General features: G+C 33.4%; 1 protein-coding gene across 1 annotated transcript in view; it reads right to left on the minus strand.

The window, feature by feature from the left end:
• Positions 1-1,326: 1,326 nt before the first annotated feature.
• Positions 1,327-17,626, minus strand: part of LOC117119088 (low-density lipoprotein receptor-related protein 4-like) — a 25,510-nt gene continuing 9,210 nt past the window's right edge. The window contains exons 5-14 of the mRNA XM_033263898.1: positions 17,440-17,602; positions 17,237-17,350; positions 14,989-15,264; positions 10,779-10,929; positions 10,074-10,208; positions 9,599-9,716; positions 8,953-9,106; positions 7,648-7,713; positions 7,331-7,366; positions 1,327-1,433 (exon numbers count right to left, since the gene is read on the minus strand). Of these exons, the coding sequence (XP_033119789.1) occupies positions 1,327-1,433; positions 7,331-7,366; positions 7,648-7,713; positions 8,953-9,106; positions 9,599-9,716; positions 10,074-10,208; positions 10,779-10,929; positions 14,989-15,264; positions 17,237-17,350; positions 17,440-17,602 (1,320 nt within the window). The remainder of the gene's footprint in view (positions 1,434-7,330; positions 7,367-7,647; positions 7,714-8,952; positions 9,107-9,598; positions 9,717-10,073; positions 10,209-10,778; positions 10,930-14,988; positions 15,265-17,236; positions 17,351-17,439; positions 17,603-17,626) is intronic.

Here is a 17,626-nt window from a genome sequence, read left to right on the forward strand (position 1 = left end):
ATATATATATATATATATAAAACATAAAAAGACCAAAGTGTCGGACTGAAAATCCGGGATAGAAGAAGAAAAAAAAAATACTTTGTATGTTTATTTATAAAACAGAATTTTGGGTTTTTTTTAATTGTCAAAATGAGAAGTGAAGTTGAAGATAAAAAAATGAATAAATAAATAAGATAATTTTTAAAAGTAGAAAGCATAGACCAGGGAACAGTAACCGGTACAATTGTAATTTCACTGTTCCGTGGTACAGACATACATTAAAAACAGAAACAAAATCATGAAGACAATAGACCAAATTAGTCACCAATGATGACGTCATCAAAATTTGGCCGATTGGGTATTAAACGTTGTTTATATCGTAAGGTCCTATGCTACATTAAGCGGAGTCGAAAGTGGTGTCTATCAAATCGTCTAAAACGTAATGAGGTTAAAACTGCCACCTAGCTATTTGTTTTGATGGTAATAGGCCTACGCACTATAACGGCTTTGGTTCGGTGACTAATTCTGTCTTTTACGAATTTAAAAAAGTAAACATGAAAAAAAACTCGGACGTCGGTGAGACTTAAACTATGGCTGCATTTCTATAGTTCTTAACATTACTGTAAAGAACCCGACTCTATAGCGATAAGTGCCTTTTAGTTTGCCTACCTTGAGTAATTTTATAAATCAAGGGTGGAACATGTATTTCTTTCCTGGTAATTTTGTGTCTAACATTAATGTAGCTATTTTGAAACGCTTTAGGAAACTTAAAGTGCATAACATAAACATTTCATTACCAATTAAATAATATTCAAAATATGTGAAAAGACGTCATGTTTTCAAATCTTCAAATCTGATATTATGGGCTTGCTTTTTTTGGCTAACACAGTAGAACCAAAAATTAGAACAAAAATGGCTTTTCAGATAACGCAAGAAAAGCCAAAAGCCAAAACTCAGAAAGAAAACAATAGCTTTTCCGCTGACGCAGGAATTGTCGAGAATCATAAGAAGAGCAATGGATATTTTGCTAGTGCGCGAAAAGCCAAATAACTAAAACAGTGGCCTTTCAGCCAAGGAAAAGGCGGTTATATGATAGATATAACTATAGTTTGTGATTATTATTATTATTATTATTATTATTATTATTATTATTATTATTATTATTATTATTATTATTTATTTATTTATTTATTTGCCTTAATTATCACCAGCATCATTACCACTACCATTATCACAATCTTTAGTATCGTCATCGTCAACTGTTGTCGTTATCATTGTTATATCTTTTGACATTACTCTATATCGCTGTCATTGCTATCACCACCACCACCACAAATTTTAAATTTACCTCTTTCCTCTTTTAAACAGCACGACAATGATGATTACCAGGAGGATAATAATTAAAGCAACGGCACCGGACGCACCACCGATGATAACAGTAGAAGCAATTGCTAAAGTATGAAATTTAGACAAAGCATTTTAATTTTTTTTAAATATTCAGCAACGAATATACACTAAACACTCGCTTTGAAAACGAGGACTAAAAAAAGTACATACTAAAATGTTGGATCATTATACGAAATTATTCAGCCTTATATTCTAGGTCCTTATTAATTTGTATTACCTTATTTATTCTGTACCGTACTCGGGCGAATAAGCGCCCGAGCGCTTAACATTTTTTTTTTTGCACTTTTGGAGCGCATATTCAAACTGAACGCTTCAATTTCAATTTTATTCAAAGCTACAAATGCCACCAAGGGCCAATATCCACAAAATTACATAGCACAAAAGTAAACAAACATACTTTAAGCCTATAAAAAAAAAACATGGGAATTATTTACTAGTGACTGAGGAGGGCGGATTTCAGGAAAAATCGAAAAAGGGTGTCCAAAATTTTATTGTGGAAATATAATTTAAGGCTTAAGTAGGGAAGGGTCAATTGAAAGGGAATGTGACAATGAAAGTGAGTAGGGGAGAAAAGAGGAAGAAAACATGAATTATGTGTTGGAATGGGCAGGAAAGCATTGTGTCGTGAACGTTGGAGAGAAGAGGGACACTGACGGCAAGGGGGGGGGGGGGAGTGTGGAGAAAAGGAAAAAGACGGTAGTTTTCATCTTGAACCATTCTACAAAGGTTGTGCAATACATGATATTTAAGAGTGAACTGGAGAATAGGGATGTTGTGTTGCTCACAGATAAAAGGGTAAGTAAAGTAAATAAAATCAGCAGACCAGAGTTGAGAGAAAAGGTATTCAACTAAGTTAAAGAAATTCACAATGAAGAAAACTACCATAGACGCAGCAAGCGTATTCCATAATAGAAAATATGCGGGATTTGTAAAGAATAGAAAGAGTTTCGGGGCAAAGATTTTTAATATAGAGAGTTTTGAATTTTTACATTTATGAGGGACAAATATCATACCGTTGTCAATGGACCAACGCTCAATTAAGGAGCATATAGAGGGTAATGAGTAAAGGTTTGTATTTTTGAAGGAGCTTATTATGATTAGGCCTATATCATTGGCGTAAAGATAAAAGGGACTTCAAATGAGGTTAAAAAATATCGTTAATAATAATAATAATAATAATAATAATAATAATAATAATAATAATAATAATAATAATAATAATAATAATAATTGTCAATTTGTCCTTTATATAGCGTAGTGGAGAATGTGAAAAAGTGCATTTTGAGAAAAACGAATTTAAAGAATTTTCTTCTTTTTTATGAAATTGCCAAAATTTCTCTATGATTATAGTACATTGCCTCCTAATACTGTGTATAAAATATATGAGCATAATAACGATTGGTTAATTAGCAATTCATCATTAAACTTATTCGTCACTTTGTAAAAAAATAATTAACGTATAAATTGTAGTAATTTAACATTCACCACACATTCGACACTTTGAGAAAAAAAAAATCAAACCAACTGACATTCGCCACTGTAAATTCAAGCCTGTAGGCAGGATTTTTGATGTGAAGCGTTCGGTGCGTATTACCGAGCGAATTGAGACCTTAGGTCAAAGGACCTGGGCCATCCTGGGATCCCTAGGGTTGCAGGGGCAGAACTGCGGTGGGATGTTAGGGAAAAGCTCTCTAAAGCGCCGATAAATTAGCATTTTGAGTGGATTTCCTATCGATATAAATCAAAACGGTACTGGGTTTGGTGTCCAGAGTTTGCACCAGTGCGGGCCAGGGTAGGGGAGAGCTGCCACCCACCCCCACCCCCGTTGGGGATAAAAACCACATTTCGTCGGGGAGAAAAAAAAAATATAGGCCTATGTATTTTCTACATATTAGTAGACTCTAAAATCGATTAATTAAGCCTTTAAAACCCCCTAAATCTTCAAAATTTTCGGGGGTTTCGCCCCCTAGACCACTTTATAGGCATTTTAAGCGAGGTTCGGCCACGCCCACTTTGCTGTTGTCGAGAAAATCGGCCCCCTCGTTGAGGCATCGCCCCCTCGGGGACCTCCAACCCCCGGTCTGGTAAATTCTGGCGCCACCACTGGTTTGGTCTACAGGAGCTCATGCTTCGTACAGGTCATTCCATTTATAGAAACAGCCTTTATGGTAAAAGCGTAGGCCAACTTGTCGTTAGCCATAGTAGCCTAGGTCAATACATAACACCGGCTGTATAAAATTAGTTATGAGATTGAAAATATTAATCTTATTATTGCAGTGAATATTATGTCCACGTTTAAATTATTGTTTTACTTAGTTAATGTATATTATATATAATTTAAAATGTATTATTATATTTATATTATAAAATATTTTAAAAATAAGAATACTATGTTTACGTCTTAAATAAAACTATCTATTGGTTGTATATGGAATATAACAAAATATGAATGTTTTATTTGTAAAACATTTTAAATGTGAAATAAATGATCATATAGTATATGTATTGGTCGGGTTTAGAGGAAATGATAAAGCAAGTATACTGTTAGTGTTAAGAATATTTTTATATAATAAAGGATACAGGGAGAAGAAGAAAAGCAAAAGGATCCGGAGCGGTTCAGAATTGTACCAAAAATTATATAATAATGATAATGGCTCATTATTATACGAGTTGTATTAAATGTATCTGCGTAAGCGTAAAAAACTTCTTAAATATACAAAGTCAGAATGCGTGAGTGTGCGCTGAATAGTAAATGTACCTTATCTCAAAAAGTGCGTTATATTATACGGAAATAATACGGAAAATACGGAAACAAATCGTTTTATGTTAAATCCTCAGTATTCAAAAATAAAAATAACAGTAACAATAATGATTAAAATGATTCATAATGATTTATGGAAATAAATTAATTTTGAATGTAATTTAGAACTAGCACAAAGGATTTCTTTAAGATTCTTATTATAATTAATGTATTTAATAGTATAGGTAATGTTTTAAAATATGACCTGTACGAAGCATACGCTCCTGTAGACCAAACTTGACCAAACTCAGTACCGTTTCGATTTAAATCGTACGGGAAATCAAAGAGTACAAATAGAACAAGAGAGCGTACTCCCGTTTTTGAAAACGTCACGCCAGCGTAGGACGCCCACTGACGGTTGTATGTACTTTTTATTACCCAGTGCAGCGCAGTAGAAGTACGCCAGCTATGAACTCAGTAAGCATAAAACAAAGATCTTATAAACACAAGATAGCGTTCTCCGCGATTTATGCGTAACAAATAGAAGCGTCGGTCAAGGTTCAAAAGTTTCCAATTTAGCAAGAGGGCGCCATTCATGCGCTATTATGCCAAAGAGCTATTATGCCAAAGAGAAAAGGTAATCAGTTTTGGAAGAGGGCGTCCTATCTGTTGCCATGGATCTGAGATGGTTCCTGTTCTGCTGTTCACAGGATTGATACCCTAAAGGTAAAGGCGCGCGGTGTACGGTATGGTCAGAGCGGTCAAGGGTCAAAAGTTTCCAATTTAGCAAGAGGGCGCCATTCATGCCTTATTGCAGAATTGGAACGCGTAAATCGCGGAGAACGCGATCTTGTGTTTATACGATCTTTGGCATAAAACAAAAGTACTGTGTCTTGTGGAGAACAGATAAACAGACAAACAAACAGACCGTGCGCGGTGGAGTACTGGGTAATAAACATAGAGCTATTAAACAACTAGAGTGCTGACAAAATGGCGCAGCAATGCAATAACACATTATGTATGTGTACCATCCAAGATGGCCGTCGTAGTAAAGCGCCACCTTCAGGCTTAGTATACATATTACTACATATTAATAAGCCCTCTGACTGACTATTTCATTAATGATAATGAGTAATGGTAATAACAAATTATTAAACTATTGTAGCCAAAACGAGGCCAAGTGGAGCATCTTATTCAAAAATAAAGTACCAAGGAATGAAAATTAAAAAAGTGTACATTACACCCAAACACCACAACGCTCGAGTTTCAAACATACGGGTAACTAGCTGTACTGAACTTGCCGAGTAAATTGAGGGCGCAAATGCAAACGATGGTGCTTAGCGAAATTTGATTGGCTAAATCTATGGCAGCCATCTTGGATGGTACACACACACAGTTCTGCGTATTTCGAACATCGAATACATTGCGGTTAGCGCTTTAGTATTCTTGTTATATCTCTATGGTAATAAAAAGTACATAGAAGCGTTAGTTGGCGTCCTACACTAGCTGCGTATGGCGTATCGTTTTTTACGCTCTCAATGAGGGTAGTTGGCTCTCTTGTTCTATTTACACTCTTTGGGGAAATCCACTTATGAAGATACTCTCATTTTATGCTTGCATGCACTGCCGTTTAAGGAGAAAGCCCTACGCGAGATATGCGTAGTGCGTTAAAAATGATACATTCGCCGGTTTGTAGTAAACAAATCGATTGATATTCGTCAGTTTGCTAAATAATATTCTTCCTTATTTACTTATCTAATTACCTAAATTTTTTTTCAGAGATTCTACACAGTAAGGCAACTTAAATTCACAAATAAAAAAAATCGATTTTTCCAGATTCGCCACTACGTTATATAGGGGACGAATTTGCATAATGTAAAATACCTGTATGTGCTTTACAGCATAGTGCGGTAAAAATTATTAAAAGTTTCACTTAACAAAAATAATGAGTAAAAATAATGAATAAAAACAATAAAAAATAGATATTATGTTAATAAATAAATCATTAATAAAACAAAGAAATAAAGTGGGAGCTAATTTGCTACCTTGTACCATGGAGGTATTATTGAGAAGGAGATCACTCGGCAACAGATCCCTTCGACGCGACAAACCCATGTGTTCCCCACTTTTGCATCGCGCGCTGGCATATTACCCTATAATTCACATTTTTTCGTTAGCAACAACTTGGCAGCGACATGCATTTATACGCTTCCAGCAGAGCAGTTGTGCAATAAAGCGTTTGATTTTAACCCATTAAATATCTTTATAATGAACAGTGTTCCCCTGATTAGATTTTTTCGGACTTTTGGTATGTTATTATTTGTATATTTCAGGAACGGATTCGGTAAAATATTTCTGGTAAAATTACTTCTGTGTTCATTATAATTTTGTCTAAAAATTGATTAGTTCGACTATAGAGCTAAGTCAGCGTAAAACTGAAAAATACTCAGATTTTGGATTGATTTTTCGAATAGTTAACCCTCGTTAACCCTAGAATGACTTAGTTTATTATAATCCTCAATCATTTAATTATTAATATCTGTTAAAATTAGAATTAGCGAATTTTGGCCAATTTATGGAAATTGAAGTTGAAATATACTATACTTTTAAAGATCATGTAAATGCTCCATTAAATTCGAAACTTTTTTTGGTGAAAAATATTAATATGTTTGACATTTTATGAGAGATAAATGTATCAGCTTCAAAATGGAAGCGATTGCGCAGCCATAATGATTGACTGTATTTAGTGTGCATCAAGAAAAGAAGGTGCTCTCCATTTCGCCATGTTCAATTTTTTTGGTAAACTATGCCTGCTGAAAATTTGATGGCGGGGAACACATGGGACTTCAAAGGCATCGCGCAAACGTTCTTCACGCGCTGCGGCAGCTTTGATCTTGGTTCATTTGCATAGCGCTGCGTCCGCGTAGCTTTTTCGAGTGATCTCCTTCTCAATAATACCTCCATGCTTGTACTACCTTGTACAATGCCGCTAGTAATCGGAAGGGGTAACGAATTCCATTAAACATGGGTACGATTGGATAGCCCATTTTGCAATCCAGTTGAAAACTGTGGGATGCAAATAAAAAATGTGGGACGCTTTGAAAAAGAGGAGTTGGTTATGGACAGAATCAAATGCACGTTTGATATCTAGGTAGAGGACACAAGAATGAATAAATAGTCTATAATTCTACAACACCGTACCTTGTGTCTCTGTTTCCACTTCCGTGATCATGCGTTCTGTCGACAAAAACAATATTCAATTTATTATTAGTTATAGATAAATGCTACAAATATTATATATATACATATATATACACGTATATACACATATATATACATATATATATATATACATAATTATATATATACACATACATATATGTATATATATATATATATATATATATATATTAATGTGTACTAAGTTTAATTTTATTGTCATATACTTCTCAACCATCGAATCCATAATTATATTCATTTCAGATTATCATATTGAAAATCCTATTTAAATCACTCACCTGTGATTTGCACATGCTTTTTTGTAGATAAAGGTGACTTGGTGGTTATTGTTGGTGTTGTAGTTACTGACAAGGAAGGAATGATCAGTTACCAAGTATTTCATAAATTGTGTTTGACTATCATAAATAATTTATTAACACATCAGCCAATAGCAAATAGTAGTGTATATATATATATATATATATATATATATATATATATATATTGCAATAACTAGTATTCCAACAGACATTCCATATTCCCTCAATAAAGATTTCGTGGAAACTTTCTTGTTCCTTTTTGTGTTATTTTTTAATCATTCAATCACATTTTGAAAGTCAAGTACAGTAAAATAAATGACAAAATGTCATATTCTGATTATAAAATTTTAGATTAAATTTTCTCTATTATATCCTTTTAAATATTCTGATTTGTATATCAAATTATGGTAGCAACAGTGCTCGAACAAAGAAGTGTCCTGGTCCCTGTTGCTAAGTTGTTTGACATTCGCCGTGACAGCCAGAGATCGCGGATTCAATTTCCTCTCGGGGCACTTTTTCAAAAAAGTTATGGAAATTTTTTGTTGATAGGCTATGCCCAATACGATCTATAGGGCTACATCATAGCTTCTTTATTCTAACGCTGTTTCTATCATAATTTCATCATTGTGTATTTACTACAATTTCATATATTTATATGTATACGGTGAGTGTGTATAATTTAATAATAATAATAATAATAATAATAATAATAATAATAATAATAATAATAATAATTATAATAATATTTATTTGGAAAAACGCTTTTTTTAAAGTGGCACACATCACATCAATGGTGCATCCAAAATAAAACCATAACAATCAAAATCATTAAACTAACAAAATAAAAATAACACATACAAAAAGGAATGATTAGAGAGAATATGGAACACTCTCTCTGCTGTTCAGACTTACAAGTAAAACGAAATTTTAAATACAGGGTAGCCATTCTCAGGACAAGAATTAACTTAACCAAGGAGGTATGTGTGTGTATGGTGCATGTATGCACGTACACCCACCCACACACACACACACACACACACACACACACCCACACACACATACATATAAATTGACACATACATACACACATACAGTACATATACAGTATACCTCCTTCACTTATATAATAAAAATAAAAAGTCATTTGAGAATTTTAAAATAGATATTTCGTGATATGTATTATATACAGTCAAATGAAACAATGAATATTTAAATCGCATGCGTATTTGATTATAGGCCTAACTATGTAAGTTGTTATAATAGTATAACTGTATGGCAACATACTTGCAGGTATAGGCTGGGTGGATTGATCAAAAGTGTCGATGGCATAGACAGTAGTATTTATATGTATGCTACCATCAGCTTCACCGCTCTTCTTGTGTATTGCTTCAATGAAACCTTCTTGTTGCCCATACAATTCTGCTAATATTATAAAGTCCTAGAAATATGTAGGTTCAGTTTCATTATGAAAAATAGGTCTGCGTGAATTGAAATTCTAAATTGTTAAGGTTTAATAAAATGTATAAGTTGTTTTGATTCCGATCCGAGGAACTGTCTCATCACTTGGAAACTGTATTACCCATATTATTATTATAACAATTATTAATATTAATGTTGTTACGATTAGTATAGTTAGCATTGGGATAATCACCATCAGAAGGACCCCATTGGAGATAATTTTTCTTCCAGACTGATGTGGGCTATCCTTGGTGTTTACACCGAATAAATCCAATCCAACTGCTATTTGTTAATAGGCCTATTGTAACAATAATATTAACAACGATGATGATGGTGATAGACGATAATGATAGTAATAATAATAATAATAAGCAATAACAATAATATTAGTAATAATACTTTCTGGTTGTTGCAGCAGTGGCCAAAGCAGTGGGAGTTAAAAGGTTATTAAATTAAAAAGCATATTAATTACCTGAAAAAGAGTGATGTCACTAGCATAGTAAGTACTTTCGCCAATAATGCTATTCTGTTCTGTACCGTCATAGTCAGTAGCGTAAATAAATTTTTTATCTTCACCAACTATATAAATTCTTAATGAAAAAAAAAACCAATTAAAAATCTGTGAAACGTATTACAACTAATTTCTTGTACACATTTACTAACTAAGAGCAAACTATTACAATAATATCTAATTTTCAAGGTATTTTCTCCTCTACTTTCTTTTCAAATTATTCTAAGGATGTTTCCTGTAATGTTTAATTTGGGTTTTTTTTTATATATAAAAAGGAAGTTCGGGTTTTTAAAAATATTTATATTATTACTATTTTCATAATTCGAATTTCAACGTCATTCTTTTTTGTGTTCTTGTACTTAAAAAACATAGGTTTTATTTTTAAACATAATGACACTTAAAATATTATTATCAGTTAGATTTACCAGTATATTACCTCCTTTGGGTGTGATCAAGCGCAATTCCTGATGGATTTTGCAGGCTTATATCTATAACATCATGGCGATTTGTACCATCCAGATTACTGCTCACAACCTTTGCCGGTGTAGTTTGTTCTGTCCAAAATATCAGCCTAATTGAAGTGTATGGTAAACAACCTACATTATTATCGCATTAAATCCTACAATACATATTCTGTAATGTAAGACCTATTTAAAATTTAATGCTTAAGAGACATTTGATGTTTAAATTCTAGAAGAAAAAAAATTTAGAATGAATATAAAAAAACATTGGAATCATTAGGTTCTGAAACAAAAAGACCTCAAAACCAGGAACAACTACAAGTCACTAATAATATGTAAAATATTATATAATAAATATGACTTGCATGTGATTTAAAAAAAAACAATTGCAAATACTTGTACAACACTTTCCCATTTACATAACATTACAAGAAGCCGTAGTGTTGGTAGAGAAGCCTGTATAGCTATGATAATTAGGTTTACTTATTAACTTTATTTGTCAGCATTCATTCGTTTAATATAAAGTTTATTGTATAGGCCCTATAGTTAAGATACTTTACTATTTGTTATTATTGTGTAGTCTGTAAGACATTATATGTGCACCACAATCTTTAAGTGCCAACAATAGAACGGTATAGTGTCACCAAATTAATAAATGAATTATTTATAATTAAAATTACCTGAAGATCGGGTCCACTGCTATAGCCCGTGGATTAATGACGTTATAAAACATCACCGATGACGACGTTCCGTCGTAGGCTGCAATCATTAAACGATTCTTGTCGTAATCAACCCAGTAAACGTTAAACGAAATCCAGTCAACTGCTATACCTAGTGTAGACCATAATATTGTCATCAAATAGGCATGTACAAAACATCCAAAAATTTTAATACAACAATTATATATAACTGTCTAGAATTGGTATTGTTCATAGAACTTTGTGTAAATTATTTATGTTAATCCATTCATTCATTCTTTACTTAACCTTTCATAAAAGTCACAATACAATTGGTACTTAACATAAAATACTGCTAATTTGTCAAAATAAGTTACAAAAAAAATTGTAAATATAAGGAGGTAAAGATTAACATGCTTTGACTAGCACGTTTGTTAATCCACCCTTGAAAACATAGGCATATATAATTATAAATATATAATAATAATATAAAGAAATATAGTCAATATACCAAATAAATATACTAAAAAAATAATTGGAAGCACATAAAGTTTTAACATATTGAAATATTTAGGTTCAACATTATAAGAAAAAAGAAATAAAAAGTAAGATTTAAAAAATTAAAAAAAGATATAAATGCACAAAAAACGATTAACTGTCTACCACCAGTGGTTGTGGAAATATAAGGACCATATGGCATGACCTTGAAACATGTCAAAGGTCAGAAACGGCATTCCTGTCATTTTTTAGTAAAATGTTTATTAGAGCAAATAGAAATATGTATGCTCCGTACAATTTGAGATAATAATGACTCAATGGCTATCATATATGAAATATGTCAAAGGTCAGAAATGGCATTTCCAGTCATTTTTTAGCAAACTTATTTATTAGACCAAATAGAAACATGAATGTTCCAAACAAATTGACACCAAAAATTAACTCTCTACCACCAGTGGTTGCGGAGATAATCACGACTCAATGGCTATCTTATATAAAATATGTCAAAGGTCAAAAATGGCATTTCCGGTAATATTTATCAAACTCTTTTATTAGACCAAATAGAAACATGAATGTTCCGAACAAATTGACACTAAAATTAACTCTCTACCGCCATTGGTTGCGGAAATATAAGAACAATATGGCTATGACCTTGAAGAAAATAGAAATATGCATGTTCCGAACAATTTGGCACCAAATTCAACTCTCTACCACCTGTGTTTGCGGAGATACAATGACCTTATAGCTTTGACATTTGACCATGACCTTTTGACCTTTCGCCAGATTTAAAAATATGTTAAAAAAAGAAAAAATGATTCTTGGACCACCATGAACCGAATTTCTGAAGTCAAATTCTTTGCACCTCAAATTGCATACAAAACCTGGTCTGGCTCCTAGGGTAGGTATCTTCTTGACTTCCTTGGGGACTTACATTGAGGACGAAAAGTCAGAGGACCAAAGTAAGTAAGTAATTCGACATCGAATCCTGAACTTGCGTGATTTCCAACATTTGTTTTTATATCAAGAGAGTAGAATAGTTGGCTTATTTCAAATCTATCAATTGTCAGTGATTATTATACTTTTTTCAAAATGTCAGTAATTATTTTACACTATTACCAATTTTTATTGTATTAGATATAACAATGTAATTCGTGTTTTTAGGTAAGAAACATATTAATAGCCCTATTCCAATAGGGCCTATTGATGAAAGATCACATACTTTTTTCAGACTACTGAGTCTGAGCTGGATCGGCACGCACTGGGTAGGCCTCACCATTTGTCAATTATTCTTACCTATCATTGCATTTACAATTTAAATTGTATTATTGTCATAGAACTAAGCATCTACCCTGTGATTAAATATTACAGAGGCTACTTTCTAACAATTTCAGTTTTACTTCCGTGTTTACATTCTGGGGACGTGACGTACGAACTTGCGTACTTGTTGTGCGTGTTGCGTAACATGGTACGCGCAGATTGCTGAAGGTATGTTAACCAATCAAAAGCGTCAGCGGCAAATCAAATTTAAGTGCTTCGTAACCAAGACACAGCATACACATCGTAGACAGGGCGTAACAGCCCAGTTAAATAGTTCAGTTGGTAAATGTCAGATATCGCAAGTGTAAGCTATACCAAAGTAAGGCATGATGTTGACTGTGGGTCAGATCCTTACCCAATTGTCATATCAACTAACACCAAACTTAAGGATGTGACTGAAAAACGGAAAGCAATTAAATGAAATCTAGATAAGATCAGGACAGAAAGAGAAAAATTTAGAGTAACAAATGAAGAGAAAATAAAGTCAATGGAAAAAGTTCCCAGCATCACAAACAACAAAGCAGTTGTGGAATGTATTAAAGAACAAGATTCTGGAAGTAGCAGAAAATGTATGCGGGAAGAAAATTCCTGAGAAAAATCCATCAATGAGTGACTGCTGCAATTATGAAGGAGATGGAGTACAAAAATCTAAATCAAATATTTAGAGAGAATGTAGTAAGGCAAAGGAAAAGTAGCCTATTATGAGCAGCTATGTGAGGACTTAGACATCCTTGACAGATTAAAGAGTGTCAAACTTCATCAGAAGATAAAAACATTTGAACAGAGAAAACCTCAGAGTCAGTCAGTAATTCAATTGAGAGAGGGGGTACTCTTCCAACAATAAAGAAGACATCGTAAATAGATAGGAGGCGTACATAACTTCATAAACCACTTCCAAACTGCGTCAGGCGAAAACAACTTACCAGCTGACTTCTTGAAAAAACTTGGAAAAAATGGCATACATTAGTTGACCAGACTAATCAACATTAAAACAGTACAGGTGCCTCACCTAATGACTTAATGGTCAGCAACTACATCACAATACCAATAGTATAAAAGGTTTCCAAATGCAGCAATTTTCACACCATTAGTCAAATACCCAATGCCTCTAAAATTCTACTGAAGATTATCCTTACTCGTATCAATCTTATAATTGAGAGTCATCCGAGTGAGACCCAGCTAAGAATCAGAAAAAGGAAAGGATACCAGAGGCGGAATCTTCATGTTGAGAACCCTTTATGAAAGAAAGATCGAGGAGCAGCAAAATCTCTTTCTGTGTTATACAGACTACACCAAGGCATTCTACAGGGTAAAACATCAAAAACTGCTAGAAGTCATGGAAAATGTGGGTGTTTCTGGGCATAAGAGGAAATTTGTTGCAAGTTTATATTGGAAAGACGGCCACGGTTAGAACTAAAACAGGATGTACAAGTATAGTGAGCATTCAAAGAAGTGTAAGACAGGGGTACATTCTTTCACCAGCACTATTCAAACTATACGGTGAATTATTGCCAAAATCAAGCATTGATAAAATGTGAAGGTGTAAAATTGAATTGAATTAATTTAACATCCGGTATGCAGATGACACAGTACATATTACTAACAATGATCAGTCTCTCCAAAATATAAATTGGTCTCTCTCTCTCTCTCTCTCTCTCTCTCTCTCTCTCTCTCTCTCTGAAAGGAGTGTGGAATGGGGCTGTGCAAGAAGGATTAAGACAATGTGCATTAGTAAATCTACTCCAGACAGATTTGTAGTACAGGCAAAAGGAAAAGACTTGGAACAAGTTTAGGAGTATCAGTATCTAGGAAGTATGATGACAGAAGGTGGAAAGGTCGAGGTTGAAGTTAAAAAAAGAAAAGGATTGAAAAACTTAAGCTAAGTCCATCCTGGGATTGCAAAGAATTTCTAAGAAGGGACTTCAACTTAGAGTTGAAGACTAAAGTCCTGAGATGCTATGTGTTTTCTGTAGTTGTCTTAGGAGAATATTGAGAATCAGTTGGGAAGAGAGAACATTTGACATCGCTGTGGCACAAGAACTGGAATGTAGAATATGCAACGTAAAATACGCTATGCAGGTCATATTCGCCGAGGCAGTGCAGCGCAACCAAGCAAGCACACTCTTACAAGGCACAATTAAGGGCTCGAGAGCAAGAGGAAGACAGAGAATTAAAGTGAGTGATAACATCAAGAGATGGTGTTGAACCACATCTTACATGGAGGCGAAGAAAGTAGCAGAAAATCGTGTTAAATGGATAGAACATGGTGGCCAACCTTCGTATCGAAGATGGCACATGGTGGTGGTGATGATGATGGTGATGATGATGATGATGATGATGATGATGACGAGTGTTAGGCATGTAAGACATTAATTAGAATATACAAAATAATATTTACCATCAACGCGTCCAATACTTGACTCAATAACTATTGGATATTGCCCACTTTCCAGTCTTATAACATATATATTTTTACGTGTATCAGAAGCATAAAACAATATATGGCTGCGTATATCAACTGCCACTGCTGTTACATTTCCATAATATTTGCCAAGCATATCAGAAATGTATTGCTGTTTATCATCTAGACCATAATGGAGAAGAGTTGGGTGAAATCTGGAAACGCCGTTCATCCTTCCAATTACGCAGTATGGTGGGTGATATAAGGATAAATCTGAAAAAAAAGCATAAGCTTTAATATTGCAACGGCCAAACTTTTGGAACAGAAGGTGGTATATTGATTTGTATGACAGATCAGGAACGAGTGCGTAAACTGCCCTTAATATTTCAATTCATGTGTGTAATAATAACAACAATGGTAGTTGCTAAATACGACCACTTCAGCTAAGGGGGAATGACTTCTTAAGGGGACGTCATGCATAATTTCAGTTGTCTACGTCTTCATTCCTAATCTCGACAAAAGATCGAGCTCTGGTAATCACACGGTATAGCAAAATACAGTACCGTACAACCAAAGTAAGAAAAATAAGTTGTCCCTGTGTGGGTTTTCCCCCGAAATTATGATCCCTGGAATATTATCAATTTTATGGGGCCTGCATAGGATGAAATGATACATATAGCAGCTGGTCTTATTTTAGGGGTAGGGATAAGGCCGTGATCATAGAAATAAATTAAAACAAATTTACTAAACTATAATACTACTTAATACCACCATACTTAGTCTATGAATTTTTCCATTTTTAATCCGATGAACAATTAATCTTACTGGAGGATATAATAGGCCTAATAAATAATAACTTTTACAACATGATTGCTGAAGATTAGATTTTATTTTTATTGTTTTAATGCTTTTATACAAAATTGCCATGGCTATGCCTATATTCCAAATATGCTTAAACATACAAAAAAAATCAGTGCGCAGTTGAATTAAAATTATTCTTCATAGTGTTTGTTTAATTATTAAACTGTTAATTAAATATCAGGTAAAGTCGTGCTCTCAGATTTCTTTACCTCCATATAATAGAACACTTTGTAATTCTTAAGTGAAGGGAGCCTTCTAACGGGCCTCTTTAAATCTAATATTGTTTATCATCAAGCGTGTTCAACGGGAGGAATTAGAAACAGGCTAAGCTCCTAGGATTAGCTGATGGCGCTGGCCTAGGCCTAATAAAACGATATTTCGCATTATTTAAATAGTTAATTTTTATTGGCTCCTTTCCATACAAAACTACCTATGAAAGATAATGCAGTGTATACTGAAAATTTGATCACAGTATTTAGTGAGAGCACCCAATGAAGCAAAATAATTCAATTACAAAAATACTGTACAAGTCAATCTATTGTATACCGTGAGATCTATGTATACATATACAATGCATCTAATGCTTATTAATGTAGTTATGCCTTATTTGGTGGATAGGTCAGAATGACATAGTGTTTGCGAGCTATACAACGCTAGGTAGCATTTTCTATTTTGTGTTTGTGTGTTTGTTTGTGTGTGTGTGTGTTTTTTTTTTTTTTTACCAACGTCAGTATTTTTTGTGGGAAATTGTATTATAGTTTTAATTGGATGGGGTATAAGAAAATATTGTTGGAGACATAATCAACAATGTTTTCGGGAAAGCAAAGTGATGAATAATTTTCTAGAATGAGGATATAAACAATTTCATGTAATAGTAATAAATGCAATCTTAATTGTTCAAATAGTTAACGGCTACATATTTACACATGGGTTATGTGTTACAGTACCGTATTTATTTAAAAATACTAGAGCTCTCATGCATTCTATGTTATATAAACGCAGCGTTGTGTATCGGTAGATTCAGCCAACGAAATTACGCCTATGCATTTTGCTTAATTTTCATATAAAATCTTTGACTAGTAGATCAATTTTTACGCTTTTATATTGTATATTATTTTTTTATATCTTTGTCCTAGCAAGGCTAAGATAAGATTTTATTTTTGTTATTTCAACATAATTAGTATAATTTATAATTGTAATTTGTATACTAGTTCTTAATATTGCACTCTTTCTAACAACGGGCATTTTGGAGAATAACGATACACAATCATACAAAATAATATTTACCATCAACGCGTCCAATACTTGACTCAATAACTATTGGATATTGCCCACTTTCCAGTCTTATAACATTTTCGATACTACATAAGTAAAACATACGAACCAATACTGCATGTTCCATTTGGATTTAAAACATAGTTATCCCTGCAAATACATTCGTGTTTTCCGTCGGCGGCCGATACACAAAAGTGACCACAAGTATGTCCATCACACGGCACTAAAAAGGAAATGGGATACAGGTTAAAAATTAGCAGTTATAACAGAAATTGTTTTTATTTTTAAACAAACGATTATAGGCATACTTACATGTTACTGGCTTCTGCTGGATATTCGGACCCGTGACACACAAGTCGTTTACGAAGAGAGAGTTATCGAAGCTATATTCAAACACCAATTCGCTTGGCGTGGACTTGTTGTAGTAACGAATACTATATTCAGTTCCAACAAACACACTTACAAACATGTAATCCTAAAGGAAGCAAATATTTAATTT

This window comes from Anneissia japonica, unplaced genomic scaffold, assembly GCF_011630105.1.
Source record: "Anneissia japonica isolate Jap-2015-1 unplaced genomic scaffold, ASM1163010v1 scaffold1792_len1028045_cov167, whole genome shotgun sequence".
Classification (NCBI taxonomy): domain Eukaryota; kingdom Metazoa; phylum Echinodermata; class Crinoidea; order Comatulida; family Comatulidae; genus Anneissia; species Anneissia japonica.